The sequence below is a fragment of the Sardina pilchardus genome, chromosome 8 (assembly GCF_963854185.1).
Source record: "Sardina pilchardus chromosome 8, fSarPil1.1, whole genome shotgun sequence".
In the NCBI taxonomy this organism is placed as follows: domain Eukaryota; kingdom Metazoa; phylum Chordata; class Actinopteri; order Clupeiformes; family Clupeidae; genus Sardina; species Sardina pilchardus.
In genome coordinates this window covers 22,272,615-22,292,283 of record NC_085001.1, presented here as the reverse complement: position 1 = coordinate 22,292,283, position 19,669 = coordinate 22,272,615, and the positions used below count along the sequence as shown (strand labels likewise).

At 45.1% G+C, this 19,669-nt stretch overlaps 2 protein-coding genes across 2 annotated transcripts in view; one reads left to right on the top strand and one right to left on the bottom strand.

Moving 5' to 3' along the window:
• iqgap2 (IQ motif containing GTPase activating protein 2) overlaps positions 1-19,669 on the bottom strand; it is a 56,563-nt gene that overhangs the window by 12,236 nt on the left and 24,658 nt on the right. The window contains exons 8-29 of the mRNA XM_062543236.1: positions 19,299-19,477; positions 17,902-17,989; positions 16,597-16,760; positions 16,248-16,335; positions 15,780-15,943; positions 15,306-15,472; positions 14,529-14,653; positions 14,115-14,278; positions 10,148-10,238; positions 9,329-9,496; positions 8,897-9,039; positions 8,453-8,623; positions 6,719-6,802; positions 6,465-6,536; positions 6,293-6,362; positions 5,841-6,049; positions 5,452-5,604; positions 4,911-5,074; positions 4,319-4,543; positions 3,342-3,482; positions 2,718-2,802; positions 864-1,096 (exon numbers count right to left, since the gene is read on the bottom strand). Coding sequence (XP_062399220.1) covers positions 864-1,096; positions 2,718-2,802; positions 3,342-3,482; positions 4,319-4,543; positions 4,911-5,074; positions 5,452-5,604; positions 5,841-6,049; positions 6,293-6,362; positions 6,465-6,536; positions 6,719-6,802; positions 8,453-8,623; positions 8,897-9,039; positions 9,329-9,496; positions 10,148-10,238; positions 14,115-14,278; positions 14,529-14,653; positions 15,306-15,472; positions 15,780-15,943; positions 16,248-16,335; positions 16,597-16,760; positions 17,902-17,989; positions 19,299-19,477 — 3,148 coding nt within the window. The remainder of the gene's footprint in view (positions 1-863; positions 1,097-2,717; positions 2,803-3,341; positions 3,483-4,318; positions 4,544-4,910; positions 5,075-5,451; positions 5,605-5,840; positions 6,050-6,292; positions 6,363-6,464; positions 6,537-6,718; positions 6,803-8,452; positions 8,624-8,896; positions 9,040-9,328; positions 9,497-10,147; positions 10,239-14,114; positions 14,279-14,528; positions 14,654-15,305; positions 15,473-15,779; positions 15,944-16,247; positions 16,336-16,596; positions 16,761-17,901; positions 17,990-19,298; positions 19,478-19,669) is intronic.
• f2rl2 (coagulation factor II (thrombin) receptor-like 2) lies at positions 11,299-13,966 on the top strand. The gene is made up of 2 exons (XM_062543237.1): positions 11,299-11,657; positions 12,176-13,966. The coding sequence occupies exons 1-2, from the start codon at positions 11,591-11,593 to the stop codon at positions 13,234-13,236; spliced, it is 1,128 nt and encodes a 375-aa protein (XP_062399221.1). The 5' UTR covers positions 11,299-11,590; the 3' UTR covers positions 13,237-13,966.

The following is a 19,669-nucleotide window of genomic DNA, read 5'->3' as shown; positions in this document are numbered from 1 at the left end:
AGGCAGGGGGAAGGGAGGGAGAGAGGGCAATCAGTGAGAGAGAGAGAGAGAGAGAGAGAGAGAGAGAGAGAGAGAATGAGGAAAAGGGAAGAAAGAAGGCTGGAAAAGAGGGATGAATGGGAGCTATGGAGGCAGTAGTAGAGGAGTACAGTAAGAAGAGAGTGAGAGAGAGAGAGAGAGAGAGAAGGGGGAGAAGGGGGAGATGGAGAGAGCAAGGGAAGGAGTGCGAGGCTGCACATCCACAGAGGCACCTTTCAGTGCTCCCTCCGCTCTGCCTTTTTCCGCCCCTCTCCTTCCCTACTGTCCATCTGCTGATACCACACTTTCACACAAAGGCCCACTTCCTCTCCCTCCTCCTGGGACGAGCTCTCGCGGATCTGGTGTACGTAGCCTCTAGCCTGTGGTGACCCGTCCGCTACCGGGCACATAGTGCGCATTTCTACCCTTTTTACCTGACGCAGGGATTTCTGGAATTTTCTGTGCAGTCACTGATTAAGCACTTGTTTTGAGAAAAAATACTCATTCCCGTACAGTTCACGGCCTCATGATTCAGACACTGGTATGAACTACAGTGATAAAGTTGCTCTTAATAATACAAACAGCATCGCATAATGGATGTTTTCCATCGCCCCGTGCTTGAGAGATATCCAAGAAGGATAAAATCACTTACATGTGCAACTGTAAAATGTACATGAACTATTGTCATTATTTAGCTTGGTAATCATCCTAGTAATTTCATCCCATCTAAACTTCAGATACTGAGCCAGAATTGCCTTCAGTCTTCATGCAAATGACTGACTGCTCATCAGAGGCCATCTCCCTCTCCCTCTCCCTCTCCCTCTCCCTCTCCCTCTCCCTCTCACCTGAACTTCTGGTAGGTCTGTGAGATGTATTGGTTCATGGAGGTCAGGTGGCCACTTTCGTCCTCGAACAGCTTGTTGGCGGCGGCGTGCTGCAGCATCTTGGCCACGGAGCCCAGGTTCCGCCGCTGGTCCGAGTGCAGCGTCCCGCCCGCCGTCATGTCGATGATGTCGAAGCCGTCCGGCGCCACGATGGCCGGGTTCATGTAGCGGTAGTAGAGCAGGTTGCCCACGACCTGCCAGATACACACACACGTACACACACACACAGGCCCCATCAGCACTAGTTCTCCAAGACATGTTTTAATTTCTATTTGGTTAAAAGCTGTTCACACCAACAACGATAACTATAAATCAGGGTTCCCACCCATTTTTACTGACAAAATTCCAAAACCTTTCCACGACATTTCAATGACCTTGAATGAAATTTCCGTGACTTTTCGTGACAGACAAGTGAACATTTTGCTTACTATACACCACAAGCCAATTATGAAAAGTGACAAGATTGGATGAAATGTGTGTCCTCCCAAACAATTATTTAAATCTATGAAGGAAGCGATCATATTATGTGAGTTGATATACAGTATCCTTGATGTGAACTATTTTGCTCTTTAGAATTGTATGCACACACAGATGGAACAATTATGATGATACTGCAATAACTTCACAGCCACAAAGCATGGTTGATGAGTTTCACAGTTCAGAAATGGTCAGAAAGAGAGCACACACTTCAGTGTTCCATGAAATTATGTCAAAGTGGTTACCTGTGCCTGTTTACAATTCAATTTGATAAATTCTGTGTAGATCAAGCCTACTCTAGACTCTCAACTATTTGCACTGACATAACAGTCTATCTTTGAATAAGAACACTCAATACTGTATGTGCCTCTCTCTACTTAAGTTTTGCATTGCTCCTTTAATTTCTGTTACTTTGACTTTGCGGATTAGACAACATTCCTTTCTTTTCCCTTTATTATCTAAATACAATGTTACCACCAAATACAGGAACTAGCTGAATCTGAACTTCAGATTGTACTGGAGTACAGCAGTTCGGTACTGGAGCACGTCATTGTGTCCTCAGTATGAAACAAATGAAATTTCATGACTTTTCCAAACCTTTCAATGAATTTACTGAATTCCATGATTTCTCCAGGCCTGGGAAATGGGATTTTAGAATTCTATTACTTTTCCAGGTTTTCCATGACCGTGGGTACCCTGTATAATGATAATTGAAAATAACTCTGACGATGTCTTGTTGTTGTATAATGAGTGATGTTGTCATCACTATAGTTTATTATGTGTGGATGTCGTCATTCAGATTAGCTAGAGCAACACTTCTTTTCCGTTATCGTCATCGTTCTTGGTGTCAACCACACTTTAGAGCATCTCCCACATCACATGCACACATTCCCACAGCAGAGCTGACAGACAGAGCTCTCAAAAAGCCATATCATCAAAAAGCCATATCATCACCCATATTCTTGAATTTCCCCTTGGGGATCAATAAAGTATCTATCTATCTATCTATCATTTTACTCTCCGCTCTGAAGATGGACTCGAGGACCCAACACGACTGTGTGAATGAAAAGGCTGCGGTGAGGAGCCAGTCAGCAGGGGGAACATTTAGTTTCGGACAGTCTGTCCGTCTCTGATACTTCATCCAAATCTACAAATCATCTGCTAACAAACTTAAAGCCTCAAGCAGGAGTCCAGGAAATCAGCGGTCTGCCAGGGAATGAGACTGAGGGGGGCCAGCTGCAGCTGTTACTTGGTAGACCTGACATCTCGCAGCCAGGCCTCCTCCCCAGTACAATACAGCACAGGATGAAATGATCTGCATGAAGTCTAGCTCCTGACCTTCAGTAGCTCGTCCTCCGTGGCGTCGGGGAACTTCTCGTGGAGCGTGTTCTTCAGGATCTTTGCAATGTATCTCATGCCATAGCTACATGCAAAAAGACAAAACACCGGCGTGAAATGGCCCCACATGAAATGGACATGACCCACAATGCACAGCATGAAAACACAAGCGTCATTCATTCTGAAACACTGCAAATGTTAACATGGGGTGCCTCTCGACTTCTCTCCTCAATCCTCGATGCTTGGTCCTCCAGGCTCGTTCCCACTGATCTATAACTAACACTGGATAGACTATCCCATTGTTGCCGCCCCATCATTCTTTATGTACTGTAGATCAGAGAGGACGAGGACCGAGGAAGGAAGGTAGGATGTTTAAAAGATGAATGAGAGGCACCCATACTGTCCTAATGGAAATGCACACAGATGTTGACAACCATCAGCAATGTTCAAAAGTAATGATGAATGTTCTTGGGCCTTCTGTTACACACCAATACTGCCCCCTTGTGGGCAGAATGGATGCCTCAAAGGCTGGCACAACATAAATAAACGGACACATGCAGTACACACAAAATGACATTACAGATAAACAATTCAGTTTACTATATCTGGGAATCTAAGGCTTACGGAATGTTGTCGAGTGAGGAAGTGATGGAACTGAGCACTTTGTCCGTCACCGTGCACAGCATCTGATTGGATGACTCCAGCCTGGTCCGTACCTCCTCATGGGACAGAGCCTGCTCAGCAGTCACCTCGTAAGGCAGGTTACTGTAATAGTAATTAATAATAATATTTATGAACTGAGGGAATGAATTTTGTTTGTGGTTTGTTAAAAATGATTGGTATCCACCAATGATTGGTGGAACTCACAAACAGGAGTAAATAAATATTGGAACAGATAGAATAAAATCTTAGACTTATCTTCAGATTATTGTTTTGGTTTTAATGAGTTTTCTCCATATGGCTATGTGCATTATGTGAAAGTAATTCTTTATTATGCACAGTGTATTGCGTATGCAATGCATGGTTTGTGCATGTGTGTGTGTGTGTGTGTGTGATATGCACACATGTGTGTGTGAGAGATAGAGTGCGTCACAGAGACATAAACATGAAGCATACATAAATGCAATATGAGTGTGTGTATACCTCTGGATATACAGTACATGTGAGTGACAGTATATACAGGACAGAGTCAGTTTACATTTACACACTTATGTACACATACAGTATACAGTATGTCTCAAAGACAGGTCCAATGATATGTAGCTGAAGGTTTGGGCAGGCAGGAGGTAAAAATAAATAATGCAGTAAGAGGCTTACAGTACATATAGCTATCTAAACACATCCAGCAGGCAAATACCAACATGTGTGAACATGAGGCAACTGAAAATTAAATGTGAACAAACTTGAAAACAGCTGCTTGAAGTCAAGGATGAGAGAGAGAGAGAGAGAGAGAGAGTTTGTCTGTCATTAGAGTTATGGTTATGAGCCTGTGCACTTATGATTAAGATTTTTGCTATTGTGTGTCCAGTATGTGTGTGTGTGTGTGTGTGTGTGTGTCTGTAGAGACATAGAGAAAGAAACAGAGTATGTTTGTTGCCCACCTGGCCTGTCCGGTTTGCGTCTCCAGCTGGTTGACCCAGGCCTTGTAGATGTCCACGGGGTTGGTGTTGATTCCCAGGCTCTTGTCCTCGATGATCTCCTTCACCACGGGGGCCAGCAGCTGACGCAGGGCGTTCTGACCGCGAGCGCCTCTGTTGAAACTCACCACCATCTTGATAACTGTGGGGTTTCCTGTCACAATGTCCTGGATCTGGTCCACTTTAGACCTGACGAGGACCACAAAACCAAACAACACTTAACACAACAAACACACTTTTCAACACAAACATATTACGACACACTGACGCAATACAAATATCCATATTTGTCAACCCCCCCTCAATTGTACCCTGTTTATCAAAAAGAACCAACAGTCCCGGGAACAGACTGTTTGTGCGTCAAGTGCATCATCATCGATAGCACTTCTCTAGTAATGTAGGGTAAATCACATCATCCAGACACATTCTTGAACAGCGGGGGAAACATATCTACGGATCATCTTGTACTCCATAAAACATAGCGGACCACCTCATCTTTTAAATATGAAGAGTGTGATATGGTTTTGGGGAAGTGTAAGGGGTGGATTTGGCTCACTTGATCTCCTCCTGGAGAGCCGACTCAAAAAGCTTCAGCAGGAGGTACTCCTCACGCTGGTTGGATGCGTAGTTGTAGAGGGTGAAGATCACCGTGTCCATGAACTTGGTGGACTTGTTCTGAGGCATCTGGAAGATGAGCTTGGCCAGGTAGGATGGGTTGGTCTACGAGACACAAGCGATGCATACCATTTGTACAATATAGCGGAGAAGAGTAAGACAGCCATTCAGAGATGCAGCAAAAAGGAGAAGGACTACATAATAAAATACTCCTCATGATTGTCAAAAACACTGTATGAACCATCAGATAATCCCTGAATTGTAAGTAGTCATGAAATGTACGTCTTTTACGTCTGTTGCTACCTCCTGAAAGTCTAACTTTCAAATCCCCTTTGAGTTGTCAACCAATTCTGACCATAAACATACCCTGACCCATCAACGGCCATCAAAACCATTACTTCCTTCAAACCAAAATCACATGAGATGGAGAAGCCACTGAAGTGGATGTGAGCAGTAAAAGGAAGATGGCGTCTCAGCCTGACCTGCAGCAGGTAGAAGAGGTGCTGGTAGGCCTCCAGTCGTCTCCTCTTGCCTTTGCTCAGGCCCTTAATGCCCTGGCGGGCCCCCACGGCCAAGCTCTCGCTGCTCATCTTGTGCTTCTTGCTCTTCATCTTCTTGCTGTGCGACACCACATCCTAGTTTAGGAGCAAACAGAGTGTGGAATTTAGGATCATTTCAGTCGTACATCAGCAGTGTTATTAAGAAAAAGCTAAAGTTGGCAAGTGAAAAATACAATAACAGTACATTGCCGAAGACTTTTTGCTACATTTTTGATGATGTGAAAAAAACCTAATCACTGCTGTTTGAGTAAAGTAAAGTAAAGTTTGAGAGACAGTGTGATATTAGGCTACTAATCAAATGAGAGTCAGACCTGTAGTGTGATCCTGTTCTTCACCAATAGGCCGATCTTAATGTCCATCAAATTCAAGTCCTTCTCCATTTGCTGGTTAGAACGGATTTTGGTGACCACTTCCTCCCTGAGCCGTGTCACTTCCTGCTCCTCCTGGACATCCAGGTCGCTTTGCTCCAGGAGGTGAACAAACTTCCGCACCACTGACAGAGGGGGGTCCTGGGCCCCAGCTATAACACAGGGCATCAAACCATGAGCACACAGGCATACATACATTCTCACATACTGTAGATAACCACAAGCAAACACACACACACAGAGAGAGAGAGAGAGAGAGAGAGAGATTGTACTACTTTCTGTTCTGAATCTGAATCTGAATCTGAGAGAGAGAGAGAGAGAGAGAGAGAGAGACAGCTGTTGGATAGCTTGCACTTATCAGATAAAACATGGAAAAGTGGGAATACTCTACTTACTGAGTGTTTTGTAGTTATCTCTAGCTTTGTTTGCTTTTAAGAAGGCCTGGATCTTCACAATGTCCTTCTCCTATCCAGACACAACAAAACCAGGAAAAGATACCATCAGGACACTCTAATATGAACATAGCATGCCATGAGAGATCGCTGGGATTGTGCCATCATGACTTACATGGTCTTTGAAGTACTGCAGCCTTTTAGTGTACCTGCTTTTGACAATCCACATTTTCACCAAAGACTGGATCTGAAGCCAGACAGACAAGAAAGTGTTTTGAAGCCGGGCAAACATCAAAGGCAATAATTTAATCATTTAATCTTCAATGCATTCATTCTGTCAACCAACATTTCTTTCCAACTTGCCAAATGTGACTTTAAAAACATTTATGCACCAGACAGATCAGACAGGTTCTAAACTGTACACACTACCTTAACTGCTGAGCCCACATTGCTTTGAAGTGTGTCGAGTCTCTGTTTGTAGGATTTCCTCTGTTTATATCCCTTCCAAGAAGCCTGCACAAAAACATTATCATATTTACTGTTTACATACAGTACATAAACAAATAAATCACATACATAAAAGAACATAGCGTCCCTAAACACACATGATACACACAGGTGCACACACACACGCGCACACACACACACACACACACACACACTATGGAACTGACGCATCACTTCCTATAGCTTCCAGGAATGGCAAACAGGAAAAAAAAAAACATATCTGGGTCATCACTGTACGTGTTTGGAAAGGGAAGCAGAAATGTCTTCCGTCGTGTACATATTTATTTACAACATTCTTGCTGGAATATGTCACTCCGCAGTATGTCTTCCTCTGTATTTTTAAACATATAGTATGAGTCAGCTGGCCTCTGGCCTTGACAAGTTGCTGTCTTGGAGTCAAGAGACACAGTCTGTGAGTCAAACATTTTCCTCAGTTTGCAACCTGATGCCTTGTTGATGAAAAACAAAAGTGGCTTTGAGTATTCTCAATTGAAAACAGGGCTGCATAATTTTGGGAAAATATCTACTTGGGATTTTCTGACATACTCCAATTACTCCAATTTGATTTGTGATATTATTTCTTAAATGTCAAACTTTGGTATAGGCGTGCATTTCTGGTAAAAGCAAGACTTTTGGTGATCATAAAAGTGCAAAGCACTGAATGTACTGTAGCCTCTGACTTGTGCTGACTTGGTAATTTGCCCAGACTTTCTGTGATCAGAATATTGAGATTCAGGAAGATGTTCCAGGGCGCGATGAACAACCTGTGGGTTGCTCACACACACACGCACACACACACACACACACACACACACACACACACACACACACACACACACACACACACACACACACACACACACACACACACACACACACACACACACACACACACACACACACACACACACACACACACACACACACACACACACACACACACACACACACACACACACACACACACACACGTTATGTGATTGCCCTGCAATATCGCTCAAAAAGTTTCCCCATGTATTGCCTTAAGAAACACTGTATATGCCCCTTGGCTTCAATATAACACTGCTAAAAGCCAACTAAAAGGGTCATAATCCTTCCTGAGAAACAGCGATATACGCAATCTGGGCATGCATTGACAATGCAAGAGACTTGTTTCCACTTTATACCACTTGACAAGTTGCATCTCTGATACATTAGGCTATTGGATGTACAGTAAAAGGAAGGTCAGCATAGATACAGTATGTTGACTGTTTGTAGGTTCATGGCATGTCTCGTAGGCAGAGAAAAGCTGCTGCTCATATTGCCCACTTAATCAACAAAGTGAGTACTGATAAAGGAATAGATTAAATAGACAGATATGGAAGCTTTGCAAAGTGATTTCATGCTCCCTTTTAAAGAGTATTTTTTAGCATTTTAAAAAATACAAAAATACAGTATTTTATATAGTCTTTTTTACCAATTGTTAAGTCTGATGATAAAACTTATTTGCCTACTAATAGTACTGAAAACGAATGCTCAACATCAACCTCGTTTATCAAAACCTTCCACTTGAGTGTGTTTGGAAACGGACACACAAACATTCAACCACAAAAAAGAAAAAAACAGATTTTTAAATCCAGAGATGTCCTATGCTGTGCGATTATAATCTTACTGTACCTGCAGCTTGACCACACTGGGCTCCTGTTGCCGTAGATAGCGTAGCCTCTCTGCTTGGGCCCTTCTCACTAGGAAGCCCCGGATCCGAGCCTGCAGCAGGATGACGAGCGGCTCGTTGGCCACCCAGAGCTGTTCCCGGTTGTACTCGGCCGTCACACCTCCCACTGTGCTCTAGGGGTTAGTGCAGACCACATCAGCACATCACACAGCCCAGCAGCAGACAGTGAACAGTGTTTGTGACTAGTGACTGATTCATGTGTTGGACATGATGCCAGAAACAACAAAACAAGCACTTTCTAATACCGCTAGAACAACTAATAAAACAGGTCCACTCTCCTCAAAACTATTCAGCAGAGAGCCAGTTCATTTACAGTAGAGTGTGCTATATCACAGTAAGAATATATGGGTGCATGAAGGCAGGGAGGTAGGCTGATGGCCTAGTACCTGTATTCCCTCTTTGGTAAGCTGTGAGGTGTTGTGCACAAACTCATTTGGTTCATTCCAGGTCCCTTCTTTGGTTTGTAAGTTGTAGTAGTAGTCATATCTGTCCTTTATTCTGTGCTTCACCCAAACACCATCATCACCACCTACAGGACATGGAGTACAATTCTGTTCAAGCATGAACCGAAAAATCCTATGTCCTGTATTCATTTTATGCATCTTTTATTCTAAGGCTTAATCTGGTATCATCAATTGTCAAGTAGGTATGTGTCGTACATTCACTTCTGCCTTCTAAACATATTACACTTTCTGAGAAATACCTTATGTGGAAGAAAATATGGTAGGTCTTGTGAAATATTACAATTAAATGAAGTACATCAGTGTAGCTGTCATAACATCAGTCGTTTCCCCATGCGTACTGTAGGTGTGTAGTACCTTCAGCAGCGTTGAGGGCCTGCTGCTTGGCCAGCTCTGACTGATAGTCGTCTGCACATTCGGAGAGGACTCCCCGCAGAGCGGCACAAGGAGCCTGCAGGGCCTCCAGCGTGCTCTGGGTGTCTCCATCTGACACACGCTGGTTGATGTCCGCCACTGCCTCAGCCACTGCAGAGACAAGAGAGGCCCATCAGTTAAGCTAGTCCTCAGAGTGTGTGTGCTCTGTGTGTGTGTGTGTGTGTGTGTGTGTTTGTGTGTGTGTGTGTGTGTGTGTGTGTGTCAGACAAAAGTCAGACAAAAGAGACAACATGGCATGGAATAAATTGTGCATGTTGTTGAGAAACACTGTAGTTCCCATTCTCTTTTCTGTGGTTCAACATTAGTGTGGTCGGTATCAATCATATCAGAGGTTTCCGCAGAGGATTGTCCACATACTCCACTGTAGCATGTTATGAAACATCGGACTACTTGGAGAAAATATCTTCAACATTCTGTCATCATAATTTGTGAGTCTCTTTGGTGATTTGGAATGACCACAACAATGTCCTCCCTTTTCATTTCTCTGTTTTATGTCTGCAACTCCCAGCTGGGGAGTGCTTCAAAGAATTTCACATTCGAAATTCAGTAAACCACAACTAGCTGGCATGTTAAATGACATGATCACTGAGAACATATTTTTCCATATAATAACATTAAGAAACAGTGTAGAGAATAGAGTTAAAAGAGTTGTGTCTGAACTCGAGCTATCGACATGAGGGACTACATGAACATATCAAAACAAAACCAACATATCAAAACAAAAGCAAAAATCTGAGTTACGTCTCAGTGCTTCCTCCCCCTCCTGGTTGGCAGTGTGTAAGGCCTCCTGGATCTGGTCGAGCCACAGCACAGCCGACTCGTCCCCCGAGCTCTGAGAGGTGACACACACACACACACACACACACACACACACACACACACACAGAGAGAGAGGGAGAGAGAATTCACACACAGAATCTTATCACAGCTCAAGCACTGCTACTGCACCCAGACTAAACTAGGAATTAGAAGAAAATTGTAGGACGAATGACACAGACACCACAAACTGGCACTGATCTGTCTAGCTAATAAGGAGCCACTTTGGGACCAGGAGCTACAGATAGCTACTAAAGTGGAAATGACAATACCGTCTGCTCAACGCCAAGAGGCAAGACCTGAGGAACATTAGCAGAAGGAAACACTTCAGATTAGCTCCAATAACATTGATTGGAAGCAGCAGTGTTCACTTTTGTTTACACAAAGAGAGAAAAAAACTTGAAACCACCTTGAGGCATTCCTTTATCTACTGAACTTGATCAACTCTATAGATAGAGAAGGAGGCTTTGGATGAAAGACAAATACACAGCCGGACTTATCCCTTTGGGAAGGAAACAGACATCACAATAACCCCCTTAAGTTTACAATGGAGGCTATCTGCAGTAACTCGTCACTTCCTTTCACTGACACAACGCACACACCCCAAACAAAAACAAACTCAAGTAAACAAGACTTGGATGTAAAACTTTTTTGTGGACAAACTACCGTAAACATATTCTTTCCTTCCATATGAAAAGATTAAACATTTAAAAATATAAACTGCCCTTTTTTTATGTATGATATGCATTTCTACATACAATACACAAACACTACATGCATTGTATAGGCAATAACCTATCATAATTCAGCCATACAGTACATGATGGCAGTAGCCTTGTGTGTGATGTATGTTCCGACCTCTTTATGATCAGATAGACACTGTTCTTTCTGAAGGAGCCAAGATAGGGACAGGGTTCTACGACACAAGTCACAGCGTCTGACATGGGAATAGTGTCAAAGGTTACATGACAGCCACGTCATAACCTGTACACCGCACAGCCCTGTGACTGATCAACTCTGACAGTAGCCCCCGCCCTCCGCTGCAGACGGGCTCAAACGACCTGACACGGCGCTGTGGAATTCAGTCTCTCCCAGCCTCCACACGTCTCCACAGGAAACCAGCGCTAATCGCGCGAGCGGCTACGCTACGCGCTCACCATCTGCTGTACTGTAAACTAACAGGGGAGAGGCCACTGAACCGTCACTGAGGACCTGACCGCCACTAGGACAGCATTGGGGGGAGAGCTGACTGCTCATAACACCAAGGCGTCCAGATGCTGAAAACTTGCTGAGAGGGTAACAAACACTGGAGGGGAAGATGTAAACCTTCTCATTACATTTGGAAGGAAAAGAATCAAAGGAAAAGACATGAAGAAATCACTGCTGGTGTTACTGATCGCACTTGTGTTACCGACGCTCTCGATTCAAGACAAAGGTACAGTAATAACAATGTATTGAAATATTATTTCTAGAAATTGTTACATATGAAGTGCTTAGATGAAAACATGTATTATTTTAAAGCACCAGATATTTGTATCTGTAAATAACATCACCGTTATTTTGTTGTGAAGCAAACTTCAAAATGTACACAACAACAATGAGGAGCTATTGCATTTATAGAAGTATATATTCTATTCTATTCTATTCTATTCTAGACTAGACTACAGTCTACAACTTTTTGATTGAGTTTGAAACTACAGTATAATGACAGGGAAGTGTTTTTCAATGTTTTGAGCGAGACACGTGATCATGATAAAAAATCAAAAGTAGATTAGATATGACATCACAACACTGGGGGGCACAAATGGGCGTGTCCTGTCAACCCAGTGGGGTCAGATGAGGGTTAAGTTAATTTACAGCGCCTGCGCGTTTGAACATGTTTCCACGAACGCTTCATTAACCGGAGGAATTTCTCCCTTTTTGTCACACACATCTGGCTGTTGCATAACCCAGACGATCGGCGAAAACATGGCAAAAATGGCTCCGGCTGCCCTCTCAACCCGAGAACCTACAACGGGCAGAGAATCTTCAAAGGCTCCAGCTCTGACAACTGCACCAGCGACTCCAGCCAGCCTCCAGATGAGCTGGAGCTCATCTCCCGGCACGCCAAGGAGTACCTGCAGGGCATCCTGAGCACCAGACTCCTGCCCGCGGCCTACGTGCTCATCATGGCCGTGGGCATCCCCTCCAACGCCTTCATCGTGGCGTGCCTGAGCGGGCGCGCGCGGACCTGTTCGGGCGCCGTGCTCTACCTCAGCCTGGCGACCTCCGACCTCCTGCTGCTGGTGGTGCTGGCCTTCCGCGTGCACTACCACCTCCACGGCAACGACTGGGTGTTCGGCGAGGCCGCCTGCCGCCTGGTCACCGCGTGCTTCTACGGCAACGTCTACTGCTCGGTGCAGGCGCTCATGTGCGTGAGCGTCATGCGCTACCTGGCCGTGGCGCGGCCCTTCCTCTACAAGGGCCTGCCCAAGCGCTTCTGCGCCACGCTGGCCACCGTCGTCGTGTGGCTGGCGTGTGGCGCCGCCATGGCACCGGAGCTGCTGGTGCGCCACAGCTACCAGCTGCGCGGGCTGGAGATCACCACCTGCCACGACGTGCTGCCCTACTCCGAGGGGCCCTACACCTTCCTGGTGCCCTACCGCCTGGGCATGATCGTCGCCGGCCTGCTGGTGCCGGCGGTGGTCATCGCCTTTGCGTACGGCTCCATCGTGCGCCACCTGGGCCGCTCCAGCTGCGACTGGTCGCTCTACGTCAGGGCCAGCACCCTCATCTTCGTCATCTTCGTCCTCTGCTTCACGCCCTGCGCCGTCATCCACGTCCTGCACTACGTCAAGCTGTACACGGCCCTGCAGGACCACTTCTACAGCTATTACGGCATGGCGGTGTGCCTGTGTTGCTTCCACAGCTGTCTGGACCCTTTCCTCTCCTACATCCTGTCCAGGACCACCACCTCCAAGCTGCACGTTGTCAGCATCAGGAAGAAGCCCGTTGGGATGTCTGTGTTTATCTGAACTTCTAAAAAGCCACATGGGCGTTTGCCTCTCGGCGGATGTGGTGGGATGGACGATAGGTCAACACAAAATGTCCCTAAACAATGCACGTCGTCTCGGATGGAAACATTGTGTGCTGCGCTATTATAGGAAACCAAAACAAGCCAGTGCGTTGCAACTGCTTCCGAGCAAAATGGCTGCCTTTCTCAACAAAACATACACTACTCACAAAAAAAGTTAGGGACATTTGGAATTTACAGAAAATGCATTCAAGCTACATTGGTATTATGTCATGAAAGTAGAAGCACGCAATATCCCTGACTTTTTGTGAGCAGTGTAATTACGCAACCAGAGAAAAGCCAAGGTACTTTATGCCAAAGGACAGGTTTTAGCAAGCATATCATTTCAGCCTCTATGCTAAATCTTCCTGTCAACACTGGACTGTTAACAGCCATCTTTGTATCCTGAGGCAAATGTTCTCATCACATAAACTTAATGTGTATATTTGCATTGTAAATATGTCAATCTCCTTCATCAAATTGTATAACCTTGTGTGTGTGTGTGTGTGTGTATGTGCATGTGTGTGTGTGCGTGTGCGTGTGCGTGTGCGTGTGCGTGTGCGTGTGCGTGTGCGTGTGCGTGTGCGTGTGTGTGTGTGTGTGTTTGTGTGTGCATGTGTGCATGTGTGTGGGTGTGCATGCATGATTGTGGCTAATTTCCCTTCAGAGGGACAATAAAATATATATTTTCCAATCTCTTTAACTCAGTTGCATACCAGTCTACAGTATGACAACACATTCAACATATTAAAACACCACTATCACTTGAAAAGAGAAAACAGCTTTCCGCAGATAGAGGTAAAATCTTTAGGCGACTGCATGTGTTGTGCATTCTGCTACCTTGCATAGGAGGTCCTTGGTGTGCAGCAGTACATCATGATAGTGTTTGGCTGTGTCTGGATTCACACCCTGCAGTTTGGCAGTGGGCAACAGGAGGGCAGCGAGAGTTTTTTCCACGTCACCCGAGTTCAGTGCATCATTGATCTCAGCAATTGCTATGACTCCTGCACACACAATATAAAAACATGTTATGTGACCTTCTCAGTTCAATTACACTAAGCAATGTTTGTAACCCCATATACACTATTAATATCAATCTGTAAGGCATCATCACACTCATGTCTAGATAGCCAGTTAAATACAGTATGACTTGATCAGGCACTGACAGGTTGGGGTCAATTCAAGCCCACCACTGATCTGCATTCAGCTGCTATGTTGCACTTGCATGACACTAGGAGAGCGAAGACCCCTTACGTTCATGCTCCTCATGGACTTGCTGGTTGACCGTGTCGATGCACTTCTGGACGTCGTTCCAGGTGAGGAACTCCTGGCCCAGTGCTAACGCCTCTACCCTCAGTGTGATTAGCGTATCTGCGTACCTGAAGAGGAGAAGGAATGAATAGAAGAAAGGAAAAATAGATGTGTGAATGTTCCGTAGTTCTACCAATGACCTGAGTGATGTGTCTACAGCTACTAAGCTCCAGACCACTAACTAAACGATGGCTGTTACATGACTCATCAGAGAGGAGGTGCAGTTTTCATGCTATTTAGCATACTCGTCATCAGCGTGAAGAATGCACAGGTGCTGAGAGAACTAAATACCACAAATACCACACCGAGTTTTCCCCGCTATCTTTCATTGAGCAATTGGGCAGCAGCAGATTTGTGTGGGAGAGCAGGTCAAGGAGCCAACCTCCTGATAGCAAGTCTCAACTATGTTTAACCCTTTAAACAGGACAGTAGTCCTTTTGGATTTATCTCGCCTCCTGGTACCTAACTGTTGGCATGGGTTTCAAATGAAGTTAGGCTTGATAAGCCCTGAATTAAAATATTGCTACTCTTTATAACTATAGATAAAAAACTACAAATATTACTTTCATAATTGGGTCATATTGCATGACACAAAATGCTATTGGCTGCAGTGATTATGTATGGAGTGATTTACGGTCCACACCTACAGTCTATTTCAGGTGACCCAGACAGTCTGGGCTATAGACTACTCATATCAGAACCGTCTCCTGTCCATCTCACCTCTGCATGTTCTCGTGGTCCAGGTTGCTGAAGCCCAGAGGGGAGTCACACAGCAGCTCGGTGACGGCCACCGGGTCCTTGGTGTCCAGGACCTCGTTCAGCACCGACACCGCCGACAGCATCTCCACGGCAACGCTCAGCTCCTCGTGAGTGAGGTCAGGGGTGCTCTGAAATAGACCACCGAGTCAGAGTCAGAGTCAATCAACCTCGCTCAGAAATACTGAGACTGGCCGGTCCCGATGGGAATTCCTCACTGTGATACAGAGACTGTGATGAACAGTGACAAAAGGAACACAGTACATCAATTGCAAAGCCAATGCTTTACACAAGGTCTGCCAGAGTCAGACACTGGCTTACGAAAAAGGTATCTCACTAATGTCTATGTGCAAATGTAAATGATTAATGATTAATGATTAATGATTAATGATTAATGATTGATGACAATGTCCAGTAGATGCGTGTGATGTTGGCTACCCTGCTGCCCTGAATCTGCAGGCTGAAGAGCTCGTCCTGGTAGAGCTTGGCGGCGCTCTGGTACACGATGGGCAGCTGTGCCTCAGGGTTCATGAGCTGCTCCACGGTCTCCTCCGCGTTACCCAGACGAATGGCTGCGTTGATGGCAACAATGGCCTCCAGCTCTGCAATCAACACACAGAGGTCACTCATCGTGTACAAAACAGACACACCGTCTACAAAGAGTTACCACTTCATTGCTAGAGATACATTAATACAAATGTTAACAAATATTGACACTAAAATACCCTCGTCAAAGCCTTAAAAAAAAAAAAATCATACAAATTCACAAATACTAAAAATCACCAACAAGTACTTCTTTTGACATCTTTAACTCCAACAGGGAAATAACTGGACATGGAACCAAAGTCTTGTGGGGGAACTGGGGGATTGGTGCAAATGTGTCGGATTTTCATGACAATGACGTACTTCTCTTGTCAGCATCAGCACATTCGTTGCAGGAGCTGACGACTCTCTGGATCTCCTCCCTCTCCAGCTGCACGGCATAACCAGCATCCTACGCACGGGCAGCAACGGACAAATAAATTAGAAACCAGAAGGCCCAAATCACAGGAGTCATCAGACAGACAGTAAAAATGTCAGGGGTTTTGTGAGGGCTGTAAACGTATAGGTCCAAGTTGTCTGTAACAGTATATTAACTGCATTTGGAAACTGAGCCTGAAAAGCCTTGAGCCTTATCTTCAGCCAGGGACATGGAAAAAACACTGGTAGTAACAACTAGCATCAAACATAAGCCGCGTTGATAAACAACAGTCACCTGATTTCTGTGCTCCTTGTGCGTTGAGAAGTGGTCCAGGTACCAGCGGGCGTTGGGTTCGGAGACCCCGACCAGGCCCAGGGCCGGCAACCTCAGTGCTGCCAGAAGGGCAGCCTCATCCCAGGCATCGATGGCCTGGTTCACCTGCCGCACAGCTGCTTGCGCTATGGAGAGAAGGAAGGTTCAGACCATCGTAGAATGGGCAATTTTTGGTCATTTCTGACTATGAAGAAACATATGAGTTGTTTTCGGGGTGATTATTTTGTGAATCAAGTGCAATGAACTTCTAGCAACTCAAGCTGTCACACGAATGTATTGCTGTATACATGTATGCACTTTAACAATTGTACTTGCAGCCTGTTTTGAGTAGGCTACAGTGAGCGAGTGGTGCCGCCCACAAGTCAAATCAAAATAGTTTAAATGCAGTTTCGAAATTCAGCTGATACAGCTGATAACAAACATTATTGATTACTTAATTTCTTGACTGGAGAAGTGGACACATTTGTTAACAGAGGGAAAACAAACAATTTCAGGAATCTGGAAAGTGCTGGAAATAGCATCATCACCATAGAATCACTCTGAGATTGTTCCCAGATGTTTCTTTCAAAACAATGGCAAACCACAAAAATTTAGAAAAATGAAGAGGCTCTCGGTTTACTGCTCCTCACTGATTACTGGTAGTGACAAAACCTCTTACTCCCTATAGCAGAGGTTCCCAACCTTTTTTGGCAGGTGACCTTATTTTGATGTCACAAAATGTTGGCCATCCCAATCATTCATATGTAGCGAGAGAGGGTGCAACTCATCTCTGCTGTGACATACAGACGAGAGCATGTCCTTGCATGTCTGGTTGTTTAGCTACTTAGCTTTGAATATTGATCAAGCATAATTCCATCAATCAAACATATTATTATGCGGGTTGTGTAAGTTCATCTTAACTTAGCTAGATTGTAATGAAGAATCTGTTTTTTTTATTTAGTTAATGTATAATTGTATGAAATGACCTGGTCAATTGTAAAATATCTCTGCCCATCTCATTTGGATTTCAGGCGACCCTGACCACATGGGGTCCCGACATGATGTTGTGAAACCTGGGTGAGTGGTTATGTAAAGTTTCACTGAACCAATCAGGTCTAGATCTTGACCTGGGGTCCAGCTCTGACAAACACAATATGCATTGTATTGTTCCAGAAAACAGAAGAGGCTATATGAGAGATGACCTCTGACAGACACTAAAGCCCTGACTGCTGGATAGGAGACCATAAATTAAATAGTCAGATCTCACAAAGGTCGTAGAGTACGTACTGTTCACAAGGTCGATAGTGCTCTGGATCTCCTGCTGTGTGAGAAGCTCCTCGTAAACATCTCTCTCCTCAGTAGCGATGGAGGAACGCTGCGGACATGGAGGCACACGGAAGTCGTTCAGATGAGCGGAAAAATACACTGTACATGGATACCATGAACATACATTGTTATCAAGCTGCAGCATCAGACAGACAAATTACGGTCCTATTAGTCAGTCAGTCATTCACACTGACGAAAAAGATTTCCCCATGTGATTATGTAACATACAGTACACAGGAATTAGGGAAAACATGACTTAGCACGTAACGACTTCCTCGCATCCTATGTAGGGAAACATACTCAAAAGCTTCTTAATAGGTTGGTCAAGTGGGCGTCTGGACATGAGTGCCCCAAGGCCAGAGAGGAGGGGAAGGGGCTGTTTTCTTTAGGCATGCCAGCGTGATGGGAACATGCACTGGAATGCTGAAGCTCATTAAAGTCTCCAACAGGAGTCAATGTGTGATCACTCATTCGAATAAACCAAGTTTCTCTTTACATATTTTTTTTCCCTCAGACTATTAAAAATGTATTAGACCTTCCCACATAAGTTGCAGCAGTCACGCCAGAAGCATTAGTCTAATATCTGCAAAGTCAAATGGTCGAGCGCCGAAACATTTCGACAAAGGGCCGAGAGTAGGGGAGACGTGGGAGGCCTTCTAGGAGTTACGGCGTGTTCTTGTAAACAAGTCCATCTGGCTGAGTGTGCAGCGCTGAGAGCTCCAAAAACAACCGCTGGAGCTGGAGCTGGGGCTGGGGCGGCGGGAACCGGAGCTGAACAGGCCAACGCAGCAGTAGAGGAGGCGAGAGCTGCGCTCCACAGCACCCCAGGGCCTGCTGAGTCATACCCCAGGTGGGGATACAGGAAAGTAGAGAGTGTGCGTGTTTGTGTGTGTGTGTGTGTGTCTCTGAGAAAGTGTGTGTGAGACAGAGAGTATGTGTGTGTGTGTGTGTGTGTGTGTGTGTGTCTGTGTGTGTGTGTGTGTGTGTACTGTATGTGTGTGTGTCTCTGAGTGTGAGTGTGTCTGTGTGTGTGTGTGTGTGTGTGTGTGTGTGTGTGAGAGAGAGAGAAAGAGTACAGTAAGTGTGTGTGTGTGTGTGTGTGTGTGTGTGTGTGTGCGTGTGTGTGTGCCACACAGTGGTGCTGCTGTTATTGCTGTTGTGATCTCCATGTAAGCCCCTAACACCAAACACGTTTGTTTTCATTCTGTTTTACTCATTAGTGGCCTTTCCCTTTCTACCAAAAAACAATTGAAATCATCTGATGGCAGATGTACTGTATTGCTTCTAAACAGAAACAGCTTGAGTGCAGTGCAGAGTGAAACGACTTCTGAGGGAGGGGGAACGGAGACGTGCTTTACCCGCCCCGACGCCTGGTCCTCTTTGGTCCTCTTGGCGTGGCTGAGGGCATCCTGATACTCCTGGGCCAGGGCGCTCTGTGTGTTCCTCAGCATGGCGTTGGGGTTGCTCAGGGCCTTCATGGTGCCCTCGGCCTGACCCTTGTCTACGGCCTCGTTGATGGCGAATACAGCAGCATGTACTGTAGATAAGGGAGCAGACAAGGTTTTAGCCGTAGCCTCACGGTCATATGGAGGAGAGCTCGATTCCACTGTCTTCATACTCGAGTGTCATAGCCAGTTTTTAGCCTGTACTGTAAGGTGCACATTTATATCACTTAATGAGTCCAAGTACACACTTGTATGAGGTCCATCCATTATTGAAATATTTAAGT

Coding starts and splice junctions, on each gene's coding strand:
- f2rl2 (XM_062543237.1), top strand. CDS start 11,591: ATGAAGAAATCACTGCTGGTGTTACTGATCGCACTTGTGTTACCGACG. Junction 11,658..12,175: donor GCTCTCGATTCAAGACAAAG/GTACAGTAATAA, acceptor TGCATAACCCAG/ACGATCGGCGAAAACATGGC.